The 24,356-nt window shown below is 38.6% G+C and overlaps 4 protein-coding genes across 3 annotated transcripts; 3 read left to right on the top strand and 1 right to left on the bottom strand.

The window, feature by feature from the left end:
• The window catches only part of ZNF215 (zinc finger protein 215), a 246,610-nt gene that overhangs the window by 182,688 nt on the left and 39,566 nt on the right, over window positions 1-24,356 (top strand).
• On the top strand, window positions 129-1,091 carry LOC103016949 (olfactory receptor 10A5). Its single transcript, XM_007172830.2, has one exon. It carries the CDS (start codon window positions 138-140, stop codon window positions 1,089-1,091), a length of 954 nt encoding a protein of 317 aa, XP_007172892.2. The 5' UTR covers window positions 129-137.
• On the top strand, window positions 11,197-12,173 carry LOC103009385 (olfactory receptor 10A4). The gene is given in 2 exon segments (XM_028164156.2): window positions 11,197-11,799; window positions 11,802-12,173. Coding segments are annotated over 2 exon segments (975 nt in total).
• LOC103009101 (olfactory receptor 2D2) lies at window positions 14,569-15,515 on the bottom strand. Its single transcript, XM_028164155.2, is given in 2 exon segments — window positions 14,569-15,269; window positions 15,272-15,515. Coding segments are annotated over 2 exon segments (945 nt in total).

The following is a 24,356-nucleotide window of genomic DNA, read 5'->3' as shown; positions in this document are numbered from 1 at the left end:
TTTCTCTTGCAACTGAAATCCTGATCTTGCCTCTTTCCCTGACACTAAGAAGGAGTCTGAAACACAAATCCAGAATCTGACTCTTCCAATCAAGAATCTCTCTCTATGACCACAGCTCGGAATTCATTCCTATATCAATGGCTGAAGGAAACTGGACAAGAGTTAGTGAGTTTATCCTCATGAGTTTCTCTTCCCTACCTGCTGAAATACAGTCATTACTCTTCCTGACATTTTTAATCGTCTACCTGGTCACCCTGCTGGGAAACAGCCTCATCATTCTGGTTACCTTGGCTGACCCCATGCTGCACAGCCCCATGTACTTCTTCCTCAGGAACTTGTCTTTCTTAGAGATTGGCTTCAACCTAGTCATTGTGCCCAAGATGCTGGGGACCCTGATTGCTCAGGACACAACCATCTCCTTTCTTGGCTGTGCCACTCAGATGTATTTCTTCTTCTTCTTTGGGGTTTCTGAATGTTTCCTCCTGGCAATCATGGCCTATGACCGCTATGTAGCCATCTGCAATCCCTTGCACTATCCAGTCATCATGAACCCTTGGACACGGGCAAAACTGGCTATTGCCTCCTGGTTTCCAGGCATTCCTGTAGCTACTGTGCAGACCACGTGGCTCTTCAGCTTTCCATTCTGTGGCACCAACAAGGTGAACCACTTCTTCTGTGACAGCCCACCTGTGCTGAAGCTGGTCTGTGCAGACACAGCACTGTTTGAGATCTATGCCATTGTTGGAACCATTCTGGTCGTCATGATACCCTGCTTGCTGATCCTATGTTCCTACACTTGCATCATTGCTGCCATCCTCAAGATTCCATCAGCTAAAGGGAAGCACAAAGCCTTCTCTACCTGCTCCTCCCACCTCCTTGTTGTCTCCCTTTTCTATGTATCTTTAAGCCTCATCTATTTCCATCCTAAGTCCAATAATTCTCCTGAGAGCAAGAAGGTGCTATCACTGTCCTATACTGTTATGACTCCCATATTGAACCCCATCATCTACAGCCTGAGAAATAATGAGGTGAAGAATGCCTTTGGCCGAACATTCTACAAGGCCCTAGGCCTTAGAGACTGCATCCCATAGACATTAAGAAAAAGATTAGAGTCTTTCGAATAGGGAACAATCAGTTTGATATTTAGAATTCCTCTGCCTCTGCCTATCTCCATTATGATGAAACCCAGCTGCTGAAATGACTATTGGAAAGCTTTGGAAAGCTCAGTGAAAACAGAGGTAGTTTAGACCTGTCACTACCACCTGGAAACCTCCTCTGCCTGCCCATTATGGACTTACATTCTTTTTCTTATCATCATTTTAACACTTCTGTGGCCAAATAATTCCAGATATTCACATTCCTGTGTTCACACTGTGAACAGTATGAAACTGCTTATAATCCTAACATGGGAACACACATAATAAAAGAGGGCACAACCCATCAAAAATCACCTTGTGACTTTGTCTTCCTTTGGGCAAATCTGACTGCATTCATCAGATAGGAAACCCTATGAGTCCTCCCAATGCATAACTCTCCTCACTGCCTTATTTTCGTTCTCATGTCCTTGAGGGAGTGTTAGTTCCTTCAAGCTCACTCGTATGTATTGTATGGATATAGGAAAGTGGGTCAATAATTCCCATACCTATACCTTTATAGGTCCAACAATGATTTATTCCTCATTCTATTTATCCCAGGAAGAATGACCTGAGCTTCCACAGGCTCTCTCTCTAGATTTGGGGTTTCAGTGGTTATTTGTTTAATGATCATTCTTAATCATTAACTTAGGTTCTTACACCTTGTTGAAGTAATATCATAAATTTCAATCATGATGCTGCTTTCATTAAGGTTTAAAATGGATCCAGCTAACTCCAGCATAGCTCTTCTTTAACCACAAAAAGATTCCTCATTCTTTTTGTAACTTCATAGTACTCTGCTTTGTAGATACACCATAGTTTATTTAATGAGTCTTTTACAATTACAAAGAATAGCTTTATGCATGTGCCTTTTAATGCTTTTGCCAGTGTATCTGACATATGGAAATCTAGAAATTAGATTTATTGGGCCAAGTGTAAATACATATGTAGTATTGCTATATTGGCACATTTCCCTCCAAATTGATTGTACCATTTTATACTCTCAACAGCAATTTATGAGAGTTCTTGTTTCCTCACAGCCACATCAATAATATTTGTCATCAATCATTTGCAATTTTGCTTATATAATAGGTAAAGAAACATAATTAATTTTTAATTTGAATAAATTTTGAAGAATACAGAGGGAATACGTGAGTAAATCAGAGAAAAGTCATGCATTTCATTTAGACTTCTGAGTTCATAGGTTAGATGATTAGCAGTTGGTGATGTTTTGGTACTCTATTTTCTCTACTCAAAAGGTTCTTTTGACCTTCATTTTAGCCAAATCCATCTCATCTTTCATGGTCTACTGCAATTCCTCAAGCAGCATAAATTGCTCATCCTACATGCATCTATTCTAAGTTTTCAATACACAAGTTAAATTCTGTGTCTACTATCCTCTACTTATTTTTACATGTTTGTCTTCCCCCAATGTACCTGTAACTCTTTGAAAATGAATGCTGCATAAATGTTTCTGTTTTACTACAACATAGACATTCCTGGAAACCTTATGTTCTGCAAAACTCACACTAAAATACTATGGAGAAATAAGGTTAAGGCAGATCACTCAAAATATATGCAAATTTGAAGCCAGAGCATTAACAGAAAGAATAACTGGTACATGGAGAGACAACATAGACTGTCCAGGCATGCAGCTCAGAGAGGCTGGAGATTGCCACAGTAGATAGTCAACATGCACAAACACTAGAATAAAATTGCCAACGATGGTTTATTTAGAAAAAGAGTATTTGGTGCTGAGACAATGCAGATGGATGTGATGCTCTAAACCAGTGGGGCAGCCCTTATATGGCCACGGGAGTCAGTACCACTTTCCAGGAGCCACAAGCTACACAGAGCAAGGGGTGCCCCTTTCTGTGGATGAAGCCTAAGGTACAGGCATACCTTTAAAATTCTCTTAAAAACAGCTAAGAGAGCTCCTGATGTCAAGGTCTCAGGACATTTACTTAGATATTGAAGACTATCACTTTACTCAATCTATTCTGATTTGCTTTGCCCAATTAAAAGTTACATACAATGAAATTATTTCCCTGTTTTTCAATAGTATATGCAAGATAAGTAAGTGAATGGATAATCTAGCTGAGAAATGGTGATGACTTGGAATAGAGTGGTATTAGTAGAAATTAATTCAAAATATCTTTTACAGGAAAAATTGATAGGACTTGATGGTGGATTGCATGTGGAGAAATATACCACTCAAGAGTGGAGGGTTGATTCTAGAGCTAGACCAGTTCCTATGGTAGAGTACAGGTGTTCTGAAAGTCTAGGGGAGATCCATAAAAGAGGTACAAGAGAGATTTTTTTTCCAGAAAAGTCAAACCTAAAGCTTTTTCCTTCATATCCCTGTTATGAATCCCCTTTCACTTTTTAGGAACATCCACCGAAACATGCAGTAACTGATCTTCCCTTGTGACCAGATACTTCCATCATAGGCCAGGTTACCCCAGAATCGGATATGGAGCCAAGGATTCAAGTACAAGTGATTTATTAAGGAGAAACCATTAAATGAGTGGGAAAAGTAAAAGGGGAATGGAGAACAGGATAAGCAAAATAATTTCAAGGGAAATCCCAGTTCCCTTCTGGATCTCCAGAGCATAAATAAATCACAGAGTTTGTTCTGCTTCAGGTCATAGGAAGGAGGCCTTTTCATACTCCCAGTTGTAGGGAAGAGGGAGAACTAAAGCCGGGTCGCCAGTGCCCCGGGGGCATTCTTCTGAAGGTCTCATTTACAAGCTATTAGAAGTTAAGCTTGCAGAAGCTGACACAGAAGGTTGCACTGAGCTGGGCAAAATGAATCAAGAGGATTAAGGAGGAACTCCAACAGCATCCATTACAATCTGCCCTTCAGACATGCTTTCCATCATCTGAGTGTTTTGAGTCAACAAAAAACTCCAAGCTTTTAATCAAAACATTAAAAAATGACCACTAAAGAAATGGCCACTGAAACCCCAAATCTTTTTGTTTTTTTTAACATCTTTATTGGAGTATAATTGCTTTACAATGGTGTGTTAGTTTCTGCTTTATAACAAACTGAATCAGTTACACATATACATATTTCCCCATATCTCTTACCTCTTGCATCTCCCTCCCTCCCACCCTCCCTATCCTACCCCTCTACGTGGTCACAAAGCACCGAGCTGATCTTCCTGTGCTATGCGGCTGCTTCCCACTAGCTATCTATTTTACGTTTGGTAGTGTATGTATGTCCATGCCACTCTCTCACTTTGTCCCAGCTTACCCTTCCCCATCCCCATATCCTCAAGTCCATTCTCTAGTAGGTCTGCAACTTTATTCCTGTCTTCTAGGTTCATCCACCTCACTACAAATAACTCAGTTTCGTTCCTTTTTATGGCTGAGTAATAATTCCATTGTATATATGTGCCACATCTTCTGTATCCATTCATCTGTTGATGGACACTTAGGTTGCTTCCATGTCCTGGCTATTGTAAATAGAGCTGCAATGAACATTTTGGTACATGACTCTTTTTGAATTATGGTTTTCTCAGGGGTTATGCCCAGTAGTGGGATTGCTGGGTCGTATGGTAGTTTTATTTTTAGTTTTTTAAGAAACCTCCATACTGTTCTCTGTAGTGGCTGTATCAATTTACATTCCCACCAACAGTGCAAGAGGGTTCCCTTTTCTCCACACCCTCTCCAGCATTTATTGTTTGTAGATTTTTTGATGATGGTCATTCTGACCGGTGTGAGATGATATCTCATTGTAGTTTTGATTTGCATTTTTCTAATGATTAATGATGTTGAGCATTCTTTCATGTGTCTGTTGGCCATCTGTATATCTTCTTTGGAGAAATGTCTATTTAGGTCTTCTGCCCATTTTTGGATTGGGTTGTTTGTTTTTTTGATATTGAGCTGCATGAGTTGCTTGTATGTTTTGGAGATTAATCCTTTGTCAGTTGCTTCATTTGCAAATATTTTCTCCCATTCTGAGAGTTGTCTTTTCTTCTTGTTTATGATTTCCTTTGCTGTGCAAAAGCTTTTAAGTTTCATTAGGTCCCATTTGTTTATTTTAGTTTTTATTTCCATTTCTCTAGGAGGTGGGTCAAAAAGGATCTTGCTGTGATTTATGTCATAGAGTGTTCTGCCTATGTTTTCCTCTAAGAGTTTGATGGTGTCTGGCCTTACAGACACCTTAGGTCTTTAATCCATTTTGAGTTTATTTTTGTGTATGGTGTTAGGGAGTGTTCTAATTTCATTCTTTTACATGGAGCTGTCCAGTTTTCCCAGCACCACTTATTGAAGAGGCTGTCTTTCCTCCACTGTATATTCTTGCCTCCTTTATCAAAGATAAGGTGACCATATGTGCGTGGGTTTATCTCTGGGCTTTCTATCCTGCTCCATTGATCTGTATTTCTGTTTCTGTGCCAGTACCATACTGTCTTGATGACTGTAGCTTTGTAGTATAGTCTGAAGTCAGGGAGCCTGAGCTCCGTTTTTCTTTCTCAAGGTTGCTTTGGCTATTCAGGGTCTTTTGTGTTTCCATACAAATTGTGAAATTTTTTGTTCTAGTTCTCTGAAAAATGCCATTGGTAGTTTGATAGGGATTGCATTGAATCTGTAGATTGCTTTGGGTAGTATAGTCATTTTCACAATGTTGATTCTTCCAATCCAAGAACATGGTATATCTCTCCACCTATTTGTATCATCTTTAATTTCTTTCATCAGTGTCCTATAATTTTCTGCATACGGGTCTTTTGTCTCCTTAGGTAGGTTTATTCCTAGATATTTTATTCTTTTTGTTGAAATGGTAAATGGGAGTGTTTTCTTAATTTCACTTTCAGATTTTTCATCATTATTGTATAGGAATGCAAGAGATTTCTGTGCATTAATTTTGTATCCTGCTACTTTACCAAATTCATTGATTAGCTCTAATAGTTTTCTGGTAGCATCTTTAGGATTCTCTAAGTATAGTATCATGTCATCTGCAAACAGTGACAGCTTTACTTCTTCTTTTCCAATTTGTATTCCTTTTATTTCTTTTTCTTCTCTGATTGCTCTGGCTAAAACTTCCAAAACTATGTTGAATAATAGTGGTGAGAGTGGGCAACCTTGTCTTGTTCCTGATCTTAGTGGAAATAGTTTCAGTTTTTCACCATTGAGGACGATGTTAGCTGTGGGATTGTCATATATGGCCTTTTTTATGTTGAGGTACGTTCCCTCTATGCCTACTTTCTGCAGAGTTTTTATCATAAATGGGTGTTGAATTTTGTCAGAAGCTTTCTCTGCATCTATTGAGATGATCATATGGTTTTTCTCCTTCGATTTGTTAATATGGTGTATCACGTTGATTGATTTGCATATATTGAAGAATCCTTGCATTCCTGGGATAAACCCCACTTGATCATGGTGTATGATCCTTTTAATGTGCTGTTGGATTCTGTTTGCTAGTATTTTGTTGAGGATTTTTGCTTCTATGTTCATCAGTGATATTGGCCTATAGTTTTCTTTCTTTGTGACATCTTTGGTATCAGAGGGATGGTGGCCTCATAGTATGAGTTGGGGAGTGTTCCTCCCTCTGCAATATTTTGGAAGAGTTTGAGAAGGATAGGTGTTAGCTCTTCTCTAAATGTTTGATAGAATTCGCCTGTGAAGCCATCTGATCCTCGGCTTTTGTTTGTCGGAAGATTTTTAATCACAGTTTCAATTTCAGTGCTTGTGATTGGTCTGTTCATATTTTCTATTTCTTCCTGGTTCATTCTTGGAAGGTTGTGCATTTCTAAGAATTTGTCCATTTCTTCCAGGTTGTCCATTTTATTGGCATATAGTTGCTTGTAGTAATCTCTCATGATCCTTTGTATTTCTGCAGTGTCAGTTGTTACTTCTCCTTTTTCATTTTCCAGTTCTATTGATTTGGGTCTTCTCCCTTTTTTTCTTGATAAGTCTGGCTAATGGTTTATCAATTTTGTTTATCTTCTCAAAGAACCAGCTTTTAGTTTTATTGATCTTTGCTATACGAGTATTTTAAAATCCTGGAGGAACACAAGGGAGAGAGTAATTAATTATATCCAGTTGGGGATAGGAATGGTCAGAAAAGGTTTTATTAGGAAGTTGACATTAGATTTTGGGTTAAAGAATGAATATCAATATGGTTTATCTGCGTTTCACTAAGGCATTTGATGAACTCTTTCACGAGACCTTTGTTACTATGTTAAAGAGATACGTTGCAGATGACAGTACCTATAACTGTGTTTATTTATTTATTTTTTTATAGAATTTTTTTAAAAATTAATTAATTTATTTATTTTTGGCTGCTTTGGGTCTTCGTTTCTGTGTGAGGGCTTTCTCCAGTTGCGGCGAGCGGGGGCCACTTTTCATTGCGGTGCACGGGCCTCTCACTGTCGTGGCCTCTCCCGTTGCGGAGCACAGGCTCCAGACGCGCAGGCTCAGTAGTTGTGGCGCACGGGCTTAGTTGCTCCGCGGCATGTGGGATCTTCCCGGACCAGGGCTCGAACCCGTGTTCCCTGCATCGGCAGGCAGACTCTCAACCACTGCGCCACCAGGGAAGCCCCCATAGCTGTGTTTATTTGTACCCAACACATGTCTGAAATGATTTAAAGTCACCGATAGAAAAAAAGAGATAGCTTTGCTATTTGCCCAAAAAGTAGAGATTAAAAATTGGTGTCAAACCATTTGGGAATATAGCTTAAGTGATGTGCCCCTAAGATTTGGCTCTGTCCTAAGAAATATTTTGATTAAATATTTGAAGGAATTGGACATTTATGGCACACTGAGTGATGCAAAGCTGTTATAATGGAGTAAAGCTTTAAAAATGTCTTTTCAGCACATAGCAAAAAAATTAAACAAAATAAATATACCTTGGAAGATAAAACCTATAAAACACACACACACACACACACACACACACACACTCATCTTATATGACTGTTGGCTCAACTAGAGATCCAACAGTATCATCAAACTGCTTTGAAAAAAGTTAAACCTTAGGCTACATTAATTACTAAACACCTAGAGTTAAGCACTCTGCTGTGTGCAAAAGATACAATGATGAATGAATACATTTGTACTCATGATGTTAATAATTATATAACATAAATAGATGCACACATACACAGTTATAAAAATGCTCTCATAGCAGTTTACACAAAGTGTTAAAAGAGAGTAAAAGAATAATCCCTTGATTTGGCCAAGGGAGGACAAGGAAACTTCACAAAGAAAATGATTTTTCTGATGAGAGATGAGCAGAAAAGTTATACCTAATTGCAGGAAGATGTTTCCGAGGATAGAGAGCCACATGCACAAAGGCAAGGAGGGGTGAGAGAACACGATGTGTGCACAGAACAGAAAGTATTTTGGTGTGATCAGAGCATCAGCTCTGTAGGGGATTTCAAACTGGAAAAATAAGCAGAAATCAGAGAAAAAGACCTTGTCAAGGGTTGTACTTATTCCAGGAACAGTAGGGAGTGATTGAAAGACAGTGAGCAGGTAAATAACCCTATCCGAGTTGCTGTCAGGTCACATACAAGTGAAGGATGGTTTGAAGAAAATGAGCTGGAATCGGGTTCCTACAGTATTCCAGGCCAAAGAAAATAAGAACCAGAACCGAAAGCTGTGGTGATAGGGATGGAGAAGGTGATATTGAATCAGTGTTTAGGAAGAAAAATAATCAAATTTGGGGGATGAATTAAAGGATTTTTATCCCAGTTCCTGGGTTACACAGCCAGGTGGTATCATTTCCTGAAATGAGGTAGATAAAAGCAAGGAGGTTAGGGAGGAAGAAGATGATGAGCGTAATTTATGACTCTTATCACTATTTAAATCTAAGGCTGTATTGTTGATGTATGTAGTCTTTTGTGTCTAAATTCCTTATGAATGTGGCTCACTATGCCTACACTCTGCCTATATAGATATTTCCCTGATTATTTTCCATATCTTCTTCATTCTTCATCCAATAACAATTTACTGGGCATCTACCTTGCAAGGCGTTGGGATAAAAAGTTGATTAACACAATCTCTTCTCTCAAGGAGTATACCACCTAGAATATGAGATGAAGACATGTATTCATGATTATTCTAAGATAAGGGCTGTAAAAGTATTTCAGGTCTCCAGTGGTGCTAATACCTAGAAATGCTCTGTCCTTCTAGAAATTGTCTTACTTTTTTCTCCTTTGCTTCCATCCTATGCCAAACGCCCCACCTTAGTCTCACCTGTGAGCTTAGATTCATTCCCATTCTTAGAGCGTGGGTGAAAGTGCCACCTGACAGGCAAATCCATGGCTTGGAGTCAGACTGACCAGGATGCATATCCTGATGCCATTTGCTGGCCGCCTAACTTTGGGAAAATTACTCCACTTCTCTGTGCCTCAGATTCCTTGGCTGTAAAGTGAAACTAATAATAGTCCCTACATCTTCCGGTAGTTGTGAGACAACCATAACACTTGCAAAATGCTCAGAGTACTGTCTGGTACTTACTTGGTGCTCAATAAATGTTCATTCTTACTATAAAAATAAATAAGGTATCAAAAAAAGTTTTCATAAAAGAAGTGATGGCCAGCTTGAGGTTTCTAAAATGAATAGGAATCAGCAAAAATTTTAAAATAAATCTTTCTCGCTATTTTTACTCTTTACCTTCCTCTTTCCTTCACCACCTTGACTTCATGTCTTGCACCTGCTCAGGATTTTACTTAAAAACCATCTCAGTGAAACCTTCTATGACACTCCCCACACCCTAAATCCTATCTTCTCTACTGCTTTATTCTTCTCTGTTATTCTTGTCACCATCTAACATACTATATATTCTATTTACATAATTTGTTATTAATCTGTCTTCCCTATTAGAAGGTGAGTTGTATGAAGGCAGAGATTTTTGTTTGTTTTATTTACTAACATATTATCTTCAGTATCTAGAGCAGTGTCCGGCACACAAAAGATAATCAATATTTATTGAATAAATTATTTTTTTTCTCTTAGGGATTGAAAAGAAAGGGCTACAGCGAGTTTGGGCAATGGGTTAGATAAGAAGTAGATATTGGAAGGTAGATTTAGCTTCATATCATAATAATTGTAATGTTTAGCATTCATTAAGCATGTATTATAAGCCAGTCACCATATTACGTGATTTAGATTTATTCCTTCATTTAAGTTTATAGTCATCAGAAAAATTTTCAGAGTCCCAATTTTGAAGCTTAGTTATTGATGCAGTGGTGAAACCTTCTGATTCTTTTTCACAGGATTTAATAGTATTAGTCAAGCTTGAATATTTGAGTTGGTCTTTATTTATATGTAAAATTTGTTTCATATTTCTTGAGAGTCAAGACATAAGTCAACCAGTGGAAGCTAATGAAAGGGTGTATACAGAACACAGCTGGATTCTCTCTATTGTCTGACAGTATCTTGAGTCTGTGTTCCCTTTGATCACATATAACCACATGGAGAATATTTAGCCCAGTGATCAAGATAAACCGCAACTTCTATATTATGCATCTTCTTGCTTAAACTACAATTGTTTGAGTTTAGAAATGAAGATGTCTCTAATATGCTGAACTCTTCCCAAGTATGAGCTGCTCCAGATTAGGACACATTCAGGTCTTCTCCTCAGGGATCACTGGTAGTTGTTGGTTCACTTTCCTTGACTTTCTCCTTCCCACCCTTTCGTTTTGCAGAAAACATGCCCTGGCTCACCTCACCACCCTTCTGTGCATTAAGACCCCTCCCTTCAGAAATGGTTGGCCTGGCTTCTTTTTAGCACCACTGACTGCTGAAGAGAGATAGAATAGGAGGACAAAAGTGAAGCTGTGACTTTGAACATCCTCTGTCAAGCAAAGAAAAGTTGAGACATTATAGATATATACGGTGTGCCTGAGTTCAGTCTGAAAAAAAGTTAGTATTCTTCAAAAAAAATTGTGAATCCCTTAGTCAGACTTGTTTTTTACATTTTGGAAAGTACAGCTGTTTGACCTTCAACAACTATAACAAGAGGTTGAAGAATGAGGCCACAGGAGTTTCCCTTTCTAAGGGTGTAATAGAGGCCTAAATAACATACGGGGACTTCCACCTTCCTGGAGTGTGGATGCCCAATGAAATCCTGGGCAGAAAAATAACATGGGGAAACTGGATAATTGTCAATGAGTTTCTTCTTGTGGGCTTCTCAGCCCTGTCCTCTGAGCTACAAGCTCTGTTGTTTCTCCTTTTTCTGATCATTTACCTGGTTACCCTAATGGGAAATGTCCTCATAATCCTGGTCACTACAGAGGACTCTGCCCTCCAAAGTCCTATGTACTTTTTCCTCAGGAACTTGTCTTTCCTAGAGATGGGTTTCAACTTGGTTTTTCTGCCCAAGGTGCTGGAGACCGTGATCATCCAAGACACAACCATCTCCTTCCTTGGCTGTGCTACCCAGATGTACTTCTTCTTCTTCTTTGGAGCTGCTGAGTGCTGCCTCCTGGCCACAATGACATATGACCACTATGTAGCCATCTGTGACCCTTTGCGCTACCCAGTCATCATGGGTCACAGGGCCTGTGCCCAGCTGGCAGCTGCCTCCTAGTTCTCAGGATTTCCATTGGCTACTGTGCAAACCACATGGATTTTTAGCTTCCTTTTTTCTGGCCCCAACAAGGTGAACCATTTTTTCTGTGACAACCTCCCTGTCATTGCACTGGGCCGTGCTAATATACCTCTCTGTTTGAACCGGAGGCTCTGACAGCCACTGTCCTATTCATCTTCTTCCCTTTCTTGTTGATCCTGGGGTCCTATGTCTGCATCCTCTCCACTATCTTCAGGATGCCCTCAGCCAAGGGGAAGTGCAAAGGCTTCTCCACCTGTTCCTCCCACTTCCTGGTTGTCTCCCTCTTCTACAGCACTGCCATCCTCACATACTTCAGACTCCAGTCCAGCACCTCTCCTGTGAGCAAGAAGCTGCTGTCACTGTCCTACAGGGTGGTGACTCCCATGTTGAACCCCATCATCTACAGCTTAAGAAATAGTGAAGTAAAGACTGCACTGAGGTGGACCATCCACAGGACCCAGGACCCTCAGAAACTATGACTGACTTAGATGGAACTGAGGGGGTAGAATGCAAGGACAAAGGAAAGAAAAGCACGTTCCTCAAATAAGTCTTTTGTCTCTACTCTTTCCAGGAGCCACAGTATACCCACTGGGATTTTGGACTTTCCACTGGGAATGAAAGAACATGAGCGATAAATGAACTTCAGTAGGTCCAGTATTCTCTGGGACTGGGGTACCAGTGTCTCTGAGGATGCTACTAGTTTACACAAATTAGCAGCCTATCGAAGGTTGACAGTTTCACTACAATTTACCATTTTTTAATTTGTTTTAACTTTTCTTGAACTTCTTCATCTGTGTCGTTTTATAATTTTCTGCTTTGCTTTCTTCTATATGTCCAAAAACTCTACTGGTAGCTCAAAGATCTTTTTGTTTATGAGATAAAGTAATGATAATAAACAGTAGAGTTTGTTTCATTCTTTCGCTCATTTTTTAAACAAATTTTGAGTTTAAACTCAAACTTTCAAATTTTCAAAAATTTCAAAACTCAAATTCAAAATTTCAACAAATTTTTATGCAGCGTTCAGCATGTGTCAGAGCTTATTTAGACCCTGAAGACACATGGGTGAATAAAACAGACTAATTTCTTGCCTCGTGGAATTTATATTCTAATGAGAAAGAAAGAAAATAAAAAGATACTTTAAATCCTCCACTGTCTTGTAAGGTACACATGTTTAGAGGGCTATCAATCGAGGACTTTTTCTGCTACCATAATTGGTCTGTGCCTCATCTGGAGAAAGACTACTTCGCATTGATGACTACCTCAATCTCAAATTATACACCTTGGATATGAGAGTTACTTGACAGAAAGGGTGTAAAGGAATTCCAAGTTAAGTATAAGTGGATAAATGATGGGAAACTGCTGTGAATAACCCAAAGATTTTTTGTTTTCTAGATTTTTTGGTAATGTTATTGTGATTGGATGAAATCAACTCTCCTTTTTAAACTTACATATCCCTCAACCAATTTAACAGCCCCTCTTTTGATTTTGTCAGGGAACATAGTCCGGTTCTGGATTCTTGGCAAGGAGCAGACTTGGGACACGGGCACCATAGCTTTGTGTAAACTATTCGTAAGAATTTATTGACAATTAACAGCGTAAACTAGCATTTACTCCATAGACATGTCCTCTCCTCAAGCTCTACAAATGGCTCTCCCTCTGTGTGCCAGGGAGGTACCAGGACCAGTTCTATCTCCCACACAGGCTATCCTTCAGCTCTCGCGTAGCAAGGGCTCCAGAAGGGCAGCACATTCTGAAATCCCCATAGGAATTTGCAAATGAAAAGGCAGATCAGCGGTTCTATTTGCATGGTGGCAATCACACAACTAGACAGATTGGCACTATTATAAAATGTTTAGCAAGCTTTTCGCTTTTGCATTTATTTTACTTGACCTTGGTATGGTAGGCAGACTAACGGCCCCCCAAAGATGTCCACATCTTAGTCCCCAGAACCTGTAAGTATTTTACCTTGCGTGGTAAAAAGGACTTTGTAGACATGTTTAAATTAAGGCCCTACAGATGGGGAGATTATCCTGGATTTTTTTTTTTTTAATACAGTAACAGGAAATTGGAAGGTAGAGAATGAGCTTGAAATATTTAAGCTCATGAGGCGTCCTCACCTCCATATACCTAAGTCCACAGCTCTTGTCTGCTGGTCTTTTATATACAGCTACCCTCTCCAAGTTCCAATTGCCTCCTTTTGCTCCTTTAGGCCTAGGATTGGTAATAGCTTCTCACTCTTCCACCCCTTAGATGTCACTATTTCTTGTTGGTTTCCAAATCCCTGTGTTTACCATTGTAAAGATGTGCCCCAATGGATGCTCATGTCTCTAATAACAGTGTGAGAAGAAGGACAGCAGAGCTCATGTATTCTGCTTCACCATACCCATGCTCTTCACCCTCCACCTCAAACACACATGCAGTTGCATGTACACATACACATACATGTAACACCTAGCTCATAGTAAGTGACTAAGTACTGTTTGTCAATTTATTGGTTATTTGATGATGCAAAGGGATTCAGAAATACCAAAAGATAAAGGAGTTGGAGTAGGATCTGGAATAGATAGATAGTAATATATAGTATTATTTTTAAAAGATAGATTTTACAGGTTCCCAGGTTTATAAAATGGGAGTGTTTCTCAAGGGATTTTTTTAAATCCCCTGGTACTAAAAGACTGACCAGAAGGAAGCAGACTCTCCTTCCTAATGCTCCATGAATTATTGTCCTTCTTCTTCTACAAAGGTAGTGCTGGATAAAGGATGGAGAGTGAGTCCACGGACAGGTCCCAAGGATAAAAACTGTACCATATTCCAGTCTTGCTGAGGGACCAGCTCAACGAGTCTTACAAGTAGGCAGCCAGGAAGGTCTCACTGTCAGTGGAAAATTCCAAGTCTGCAAGGGAAATTCCTTGTGGCTACTTTTCACAGAGTTCCCTTCACATCCTTGTTCCTCAGGCTGTAGATGAGGGGATTAAGCATGGGGGTCACCACTGCATAGAACACAGAAACCAGCTTTTCCTGTTCTTTGGAAGCCTTTGGTGTCATGTAGGTGACAATTGCTGACCCATAAAAAAAGATGGCCACCATGAGGTGGGAGCCACAGGTAGAGAATGCCTTGAGCCTCCCCGCAGCTGACTTCATCCTGACCACAGTCACTATGATGTGGCCATAGGATACCAGAATTAGAGAAACAGGTATGAGGAGAATCACAATCCCCATGAAGAAAATGGCCATCTCTGAAGTGCGGGTGTCTGTGGATGCCAGGATCAACAGTGCAGGGACCTCACAAAAGAAATGAGCAATATTATTGCTGCCTCGGTAGGGTAGCCTTAGTGTGAAGGTGCTGTCCACCACAGACACCAGAATGCCACTGGTCCATGATCCTACAGCCAGCTGGACATACACCCTCCAAGTCATGATGCTAGGGTAATGCCAAGTGTTGCAGATAGCCACATACCGATCATAGGACATCACCGCCAAATGGGCACACTGTGTACACCCAAAAATGAGGAAGAGTAGAAACTGAGCTGCACAACGTGTGAATGAAATCACTTTCTTTCTGGATAGCAGGGCTCTAGGGCCTGAGGAACGATGTTGGTAGAGAAACAGAGGTCAGCCAGAGATAAATTGCAGAGAAAAAAATATATGGGTGTGTGAAGCTGGGAGTCAACCTGAATGAGGAACATGAGAAGTAGATTTCCAAGCACAGTGACCAGGTAGACACCCAGGAATAAGATGAAAAGCAGCTGCTGGGTGTGTTGGTCATCAGAGAGTCCCGGAAGGAGGAATTCTGTCACCTGTGTCTGATTTGTCTGTCTCATAGTTTGTCTCTCTTTTTCAGTATGAAGTCACTACACACTAAATATAGGTGTGTATAGCCTATAAAATTATATAATTCAGAATTGGAGGGCTTAGGAATTGCCCGCAAACACTACCAGCCATTTCAAGAATCCCCTTTACAAGGTTGTTAGACAATGATTGTGTTGTTTAGTTGGAATGTTTTCAGTGTTGCAAAACAATACTTTATAAGATGGTATATTCATTTCTAGTGTCATCTGGCAAGGATGTAGTAGATCAAAAGACTTATCTTCTTTATTTGAATATCACACTTCTAGTAATAAAACAATAGATTGAATTCACCTTTAAAGTTATGCAATTTAATTTCTCTTTATTATCGACAAAAACATTTGAGTCATATTTCCTTCTTGCGACACCTCCCCCATCTCATGATGGTGTAGATTTTTTTTTTTTTTTTAGTTCTTTGGATGTACAACTCTTCCTGTTGTCTCTTCCCTGAAAAAAAAAAAAAATAGAAACAGTCACTAAGATAAAAGAAAAAGAGCAAAAGTACCTTGCCGAACTGATGGTTTTTCTTGGACAAAATAACCTACTTTGAAAGAGCTAGGAAACCAAGGGGTAACTCTGGGTGGTGTGCCATAATCTTTTTGACAGTCCTGTCCCCAGCTTCAACTGGAGCTCCTGAATAGAAATCTTCACCACCAGTGAAACAAAGCTAAAGTTTCATTCTACAAAACTGTCTTTTGACTGTAAATTATCGCCGCAAAAGAAAAGCTTTGACTTTATGTTCAGTAAAAAGTATACAACTTTAATATAACAGCACACCCTGTTGTCATGTTGTTATTAGGACAGCACTAACCAAATTAAACTCCACCACTTAAGGTGATCACATGGCACTAAAACAACCATAAATTGAAACGAAATGCAAGCCCTTCAGCCAAGTTGCATAACTCAATGAGAAAGTTGGCATCTGCATAATACAATATCTGTTCATTTTCATTTCTATTTAATTATCATAGAAATGAAAACACAAGTTTTGATGACTTATGAACCTCTGAGACTATATCTGCTGACATCATTTGAATGACAGTGGTATAAAGTTTAAGAGAGGTGATTATGATTTGAAGGCTTTAGTCTGTGATTTCAAATACAACAAAGTGCCCTAAGGTGTCTCAGAGGATGGAAAGATAAGTTGAGGGATCTTGAAGCTCCAGGGAATGCCCTGTTTACATGAGTCTCAGGACCTCACCTTTAAATATTCCCTGGAAGGAAAATCCTCTGTTCAGAACTGGGACCTAAGAGAATTGGAGTGTGTACTTTGAATTAATTAGGGCAGAAAGGCTTGGGATGGAGTCGAACTCATAGAATGAATCTAGTGTAGACCTTGGGAGACAGTGCTTAGAAGCCTATCCACAATTGGTGATGTCCTTTAGAGTAGATATGCAGGCTATAGAAATCACTCCCTCTGGCACTTGATCCTCAGTTCCTTCACCAGTGACTCCTCAGCTTTATCTCTGCCCTCTGGTGAGAGTGAGAAAGTTTGTGATGGACCTCCGTCTATAGGATTTTGCAACACTGATTGAGGGTTGAGAGGTGAGCATCGTGTTGGGAAAGATGAACTTTGTCATTCACGCTCTTATCCATTAACTTTTTCCGTTCTAGACTCCCAGAGACAATTCTATTTCCACTCTTCTCCAGAATCCCAGCCCCCAAATCCTCTTCCAGACTTTTCTCCTTCATCAATGAGGCTGTTTCCAGAGAGGTCACATTATTTTCCTCTTGCTATTGAAAAGCAGCTCTGCCTGATTCTCCCCTACCCTCTGCTGTCAGCCCTTTGGTCTTCACTGTTTCCCCCAGCTTGCCTTTGTTCCACCATCTCCCCTTGAACAGGCAGAGAGCTGGAAGGATACTAGGAATCTTGCTTTGAGGAATGCCTTCAAGAGCTTCTTGCCTGTGAACATGCTTTGGGTCTAGGGGATGTGAAGGAACCCAGACTGTATGGTAAACTGTTCCAGGAATGCTGGCACTGCTGCCTCCAATCCCCTTGATGAGTTAGAGCAGATGGAGAAGAGTGGGTCCAGCTACATTCAGTGCTGTCCTTCTAGTCCAGAGGAGGATACTAGCCTCCACTGCTGGTGCCATCACTTGTATACCCCATACTCCAATCTTCTTCCCATACAAGTCAGGCATGGTGGCTTCCCATATGACCCAGCCTTGGTCAGTATCCAGTTGGCTCAGTACCTCCTCTGTGACTCTTTTTGTTATGGTACAGATTTGGTGGCCATGAGAGTGAGTACGTAAGAATATAAAATACTCATGTGAGTATATCCATGATGTGTAGATGTCTGCGTGTTTGTGTGAGATATTGCTTGTGAAGCTGATTGAGTAGGTATATGTAGCATTGTTGTGTGTGTATGACAAGGAATAATTCCCATGTATGCAGTTGTGTGCACGTGAGACAAAGTCATTAAGAGAAGATATCTGGAAAAGCCATACTGGTTATAATGTTATTAGGGCCTCAGAGGTATAAAAGATTCATTGCCTGTCCTTTTAGTTTGGGGAAACAGCCAGACTTATAGATCTCTTCCTGTAGTCCCTTCCTCCTGCTGCTTTTCTCCACATCTCTGGATTCCTGTTCTCTATGTTCAGCTTCCCCTCCCTGCTTGCTTCTAACTTTGTTCCCATTATTTTATTTTTCCTACCCATTTTTCTTCCTCATTTTCTCTCTGTATTAAAGAGAATTAATTAGTCAAGTTGACAAAGTTATATGAAAATTTAGAGTGTGAAAGAATAATTATCCCTGACCTTCCTTGGAATACAAATGATACTACAGTTCATCTTATTTGGCTCCTTTTTCACTCATGTATCTCCTTTCCTGCCTGGAGATTAAACCGCATTCTTCCCCAACCCACATACACACACACATGTACATTAAATATACAAATCCTACCTTTGACAGATAGAGAGATAACCATTCTTTACCTATACTTTACAGTTCTACCTGGACTCTTAGTTTTGTTGTGTGTTAAAAGTTTATCAATGTGGTAAGGATGTTATTTAAAGGAATCACTGAGAGAGAGAGAGAGACACATACACACACACACACCCATACATGTTATTTTGTAACCCACTTTTTTAACTCATTTGTGTGTCAGACATCTTTCTGTGGAAAATATGGATCTACTTACCTTTTAATGGCTTATGGTTGGTGCATTATCATCATCATTATCGTCATCATCATAACCATAGCAGGCATTTTTTTAATGTAGCTGCCAGACATTGAGCAAACTATTTTCCATTAAGTTCTTAATTAAATCTTTACGTTTGTACAGTGAAGTTGTGGTGTTATGTTCATTCTACATTAGGAAACTGTCACATACAAGCAAGAGCTAAATAAATTGTCCAAGGATACAGATCTAAGAAACGAGGGGAAAAGGATCCAACCCATGTCTGTGTGACTCAGACATCTTCACTTTTACCTGTTTCTCTGTACTGTGTAGATTATGTTAAGTAGGAAATCTAAAATTTATTTAACATATCACCTATTGTTAGACTTCAGGTTTTTTTTCTGGAAACATTTCTATATGTGAATATCCTTTGAAACAAAAATTTTGCATATCTATAATGCTTTTCAAAATATAAAGTCCTAAAATTAGCATTGTTCAGGAAAAAAAAAAGCTTATTTTGGAATTTTGTAATATTTTCAGATTACCTTCCAGAGAGATTTTGTAAATGTACATGCCTACATAGTTCATATCTGTTTGCCCCACTCTCCAATATAGAGTGGGTGGTTTCAATCTATTTTCACCTTTGCTAATCTTCTTATACAGGATTACATTCTGAGCTGGCTGTTGTCCAATGTCTGAAAGTGACTGTTCTATACTTTGTTTTATACTGGGGTTTTTTTTGTTTGTTTTTTAAGTTTTTTTTTTAATGTGGACCATTTTTAAAGTCTTTATTGAATTTGTTACAATATTGCTTCTTTTTTTTTTATGTTTTGGTATTTTGGCCACGAGGCATGTGGGATCTTAGCTCCCTGCCCAGGGATCAAACCCGCAACCCCTGCGTGGGAAAGCGAAGTCTTAACCACTGGACCACCAGGGAAGTCCCTTGTTTTATATTTGCTTCTAGCAAGATGGCTAGTCCTATACCACTTACTTTATCAAGGCTAAAAGTAGAAGCAATAAAGTGACTTTGGTTTAAAGCATCCTCAGTTAAATACTGTTGAGATTTTCCTATTTTTATATTTTTCCTATATTGTAAATTTATATATGGCCTTTTAAAGAACAACTTTAAAGCACCAAAACATTAGAAAAGAAGAAAAATAAGCCACCTATAATTCCATACCCAGAGTAAACCACTCTCAACATTTTGGACATTTTTTGTTTAGTCTTTTCTGTACATTTTGAATATATATATTAGCATTGGTCCCTAAGGCACTAGCAAAACCACTTTTGGTAAGTACCAAAGGAAGATTATTGTCATCATTATTATTATTGATATTGATAACCATTATTTGTAGGGTACAGAAGAAATGGTGCTCAGATAACACCTAGGCAACAAGAGAAGGGAAAAAATAAAATGACAGACTTTACTTTGAAGCTGACAGTGCTGAGAACAGGTAAGTTATTCCCTGTGGAATTTCAGAAACAATTGTGGGAGAGGAAATTGTTCTTTGAATAACTGTAGGAACTATGCTGTACAGTACATCTCTAGGACCTACTCACCTTGTATAAATGAAACTTAGTATCATTTGACTAATACCTTCCCATTTCCTCCTCCCCACGTGGCCCCTGGCAACTACCATACCACTGTTTGCTTCTATGAGTTTGACTATTTTAGATTCCTCATATAAGTGATATTACGTAGTATTTGTACTTCTGTGTCTGGCTTATTTAACTTAGCATAATGTCTTCTAAGTTCATCCATGTTGTCATAAATAGCAGGATTTCCTTCTTTTTTAAGGATGAATAATGTTCCATTATATGTATATCCAACATTTTCTTTATCCATTTTGTATTGAAGTATAGTTGATTTACAATATAATATTAGTTTCAGGTGTACAACATAGTGATTCAATGTTTTTATAGATTATACTCCAATTAAATTTACTATAAAATGTTGGCTATATTCTCTGTGCTGTAAAATATATCCTTGTAGCTTATTTACTTCACGCAGAGTAGTTGGTTCCTCTTAATCTCCTACCTCTCTCTTGCCCCTCCCTCTTTCCCTCTCCCCTTCAGTAACCACTAGTTTGTTCTCTATATCTGTGAGCCTATTTCTGTTTTGTTATATTCATTCATTTGTTTTCTTTCTTAGATCCCACATATAAGTGAAAACATACAGTATTTGTCTTTCTCTGTCTGACATTTCACTAAGCATAATAACTTTTAGGTCCATCCATGTTGTTGCAAATGGCAGAATTTTATTACTTTTTATGGCTGAGTAATATTCCTTTGTGTGTATATACTACATCTTCTTTATCTATTCATCTGTTGATGGATACTTAGGTTGCTTCCATATACTGTAAATAATCCTGCTATGAACATTTATCTTTTCAAATTAGTGTTTTCATTTTCTTCAGATATATACCCAGGAGTGGAATGGCTGGATCATAGGGTAGTTCTATTTTTAGTGTTTTGAGGAACCTCCATACTGTTTTCCATAGTGGCTACACCAATTTACATTCCCACCAACAGTGTACAGGTGTTCCCTTTTCTCTACATTGTTACCAACACTTGTTATCTTCTGGGTGTTTTTTTAATAATAGCCATCCTAACAGGGATGAAGTAATCACTGTGGTTTTGATTTACATTTCAATCATGATTAGTGATGGTGAGCACTTATTCATGTACCTGTTGGACATTTGTATGTCTTCTTGGAGAAATTTCTATTCAGTTCCTTTCTCCATGCTTTAATTGTGTTATTTGCTTTTTCGACATTGACTTGTATGAGTTCCTTGTATATTTCAAATATTAACCTTTTTTAAAAATTTTATTGAAGTATAGTTGATTTACAGTGTTGTGTTAATTTCTTCTGTACAGCAAAGTGACTCTGTTATACATATATATATTCTCTTTTTTTTAGTAGGATTCAAGCTTTATCTTCAAGATACAGCATGTATGTATATAAATATGTGGAAATGAAATGTAAGGACATGCAAAATGGTGGGGTAATACCATTTACTGTAAATGGTACAGTACCATTTACAGCTTGTAAATACCATTTACATTTTGTAATTTCTTCTTTATCTTTTTTTATATTTGAATGTTATTTTATTTTTTGATACAGCAGGTTCTTAGTTATCTATTAGTTACCTATTTTATACATATTGGTGTATACATGTCAATCCCAATCTCTCAATTCATCCCACCCCCACCCCCACCCCCTGCCACTTTCCCCGTGCCATTGGTGTCCATATGTTTGTTCTCTACATCTGTGTCTCTATTTCTGCCTTGCAAACCAGTTCATCTGTACCATTTTTCTAGATTCCACATATATCTGTTAATATACAATATTTGTTTTTCTCTTTCTGACTTACTTCACTCTGTATGACAGTCTCTAGGTCCATCCACATCTCTACAAATGACCCAATTTTGTTCCTTTTTATGGCTGAGTAATATTCCATTGTATACACGTACCACATCTTCTTTATCCATTTGTCTGTTGATGGGCATTTAGGTTGCTTCCATGACCTGGCTATTGTAAATAGTGCTGCAATGATCATTGGGGTGCATGTGTCTTTTTGAATTATGGGATTGCTGGGGCATATGGTGGTTCTATTTTTAGTTTTTTAAGGAATCTCCATACTGTTCTTCATAGTGGCTGTATCAATTTACTTTCCCACCAACAGTGCAAGAGGGTTCCTTTTCTCCACACCCTCTCCAGCATTTGTTGTTTGTAGATTTTCTGATGATGCCCATTTTGACCAGTGTGAGGTGATACCTCATTGTAGTTTTGATTTGCATTTCTCTAATAATTAGGGATGTTGAGCAGCTTTTCATGTGCTTCTTGGCCATCTGTATGTCTTCTTTGGAGAAATGTCTATTTAGGTCTTCTGCCCATTTTTGGATTGGGTTGTTTGTCTTTTTAATACTGAGCTGCATGAGCTGTTTATATATTTTGGAGATTAATCCTTTGTCAGTTGATTCGTTTCCAAATATTTTCTCCCATTCTGAGGGTTGTTTTCTCATCTTGTTTATAGTTACCTTTGCTATGCAAAAGCTTTTAAGTTTCATTAGGTCCCATTTGTTTCTTTTTCTTTTTCTTTCCATTACTCTAGGACATAGTGATCTAGGACAAAAAAGATCTTGCTGTGATTTATTTCAAAGAGTGTTCTTTCTATGTTTTCCTCTAAGAGTTTTATAGTGTCCAGTCTTACATTTAGGTCTTTAATCCATTTTGAGTTTATTTTTCTGTGTGGTGTTAGGGAGTGTTCTAATTTCATTCTTTTACATGTAGCTGTCCAGTTTTCGCAGCACCACTTATTGAAGAGACTGTCTTTTCTCCATTGTGTATCCTTGCCTCCTTTGTCATAGATTAGTTGACCATAGGTGCATGGGTTTATCTCTGGACTTTCTATCCTATTCCATTGATCTATATTTCTGTTTTTGTGCCAGTACCATATTATCTTGATTACTGTAGCTTTGTAGTATAGTCTGAAGTCAGGGAGTCTGATTCCTCCATCTACCTTTTTTTCCTTCAGAATTGCTTTGGCTATTCAGGGTCTTTCATGTCTCCACACAAATTTTAAGATTTTTTTGTTCTGCTTCTCTAAAAAATGCCATTGGTAATTTGATAGGAATTGCATTGAATCTGTAGATTGCTTTGTGTAGTATAATCATTTTCACAATATTGATTCTTCCAATCCAAGAACATGGTATATCTCTCCATCTGTTTGTGTCGTCTTTGATTTCTTTTATGAGTGTCTTATAGTTTTCTGAGTACAGGTCTTTTACCTGCTTAGGTAGGTTTATTCCTAGGTATTTTATTCTTTTTCTTGCAATGGTGAATGGGATTGTTTCCTTAATTTCTCTTTCTGATCTTTCGTTGTTAGTGTATAAGAATGCAAGAGATTTCTGTGATTAATTTTGTATCCTGCAACTTTACCGAATCCATTGATTAGCTCTAGTAGTTTTCTGGTGGCATCTTTAGGATTCTCTATGTATAGTATCATGTCATGTGCAACCAGTGACAGTTTTACATCTTCTTCAACTTGTATTCCTTTTATTTCTTTTTCTTCCCTGATTGCTGTGGCTAGGACTTCCAAAACTATGTTGAATAATAGTGGTGACAGTGGACATCCTTGTCTTCTTCCTGATCTTACAAGAAATACTTTCTGTTTTTCACCATTGAAAACAATGTTTGCTGTTTGTGAGTAGTAGATGATATTAGGCCTCGGGGATTCAGGAACTCCTAATACTCTATTCTTAGCAATTCCTCTCCTTAGAGTTATACAAAAGAAACGTGAAGTAATGAAAAATAAGACACTACTTTTTATTAACCAAGCTAGTCCCTAATGTCACTGAAGTTCAGTGCTCTGATAAGCATGGATTGGGCTATGTGGTCTAGTCTACAGTCATTTAAGGCTCCCTTATGACTTAAATACATATTGTATCATCATGTTACCTTCTGGCTGGCAACATGATACACAAGAACAAAGTGATGATGAATACACCTAGGAACTATTCAAAAATGAGAGAATAGAGCAAGTAAAGTTCTTAAGGGGGACCTTGTTCAACTTAACAGTCCAGTCCCAGGAAGAGGAGAAGCAGAAAGGTGCATGACCTTTTCAAGCACAGTAATCCTACCCAGTAGTAATCATGGACCAATCAACATCCTCAAATGTTATAAATCAGATTTTT

The sequence above is a fragment of the Balaenoptera acutorostrata genome, chromosome 9 (assembly GCF_949987535.1).
Source record: "Balaenoptera acutorostrata chromosome 9, mBalAcu1.1, whole genome shotgun sequence".
Lineage (NCBI taxonomy): Eukaryota > Metazoa > Chordata > Mammalia > Artiodactyla > Balaenopteridae > Balaenoptera > Balaenoptera acutorostrata.
This window is presented reverse-complemented; position numbering and strand designations above follow the sequence as displayed.

Coding starts and splice junctions, on each gene's coding strand:
- LOC103016949 (XM_007172830.2), top strand. CDS start 138: ATGGCTGAAGGAAACTGGACAAGAGTTAGTGAGTTTATCCTCATGAGT.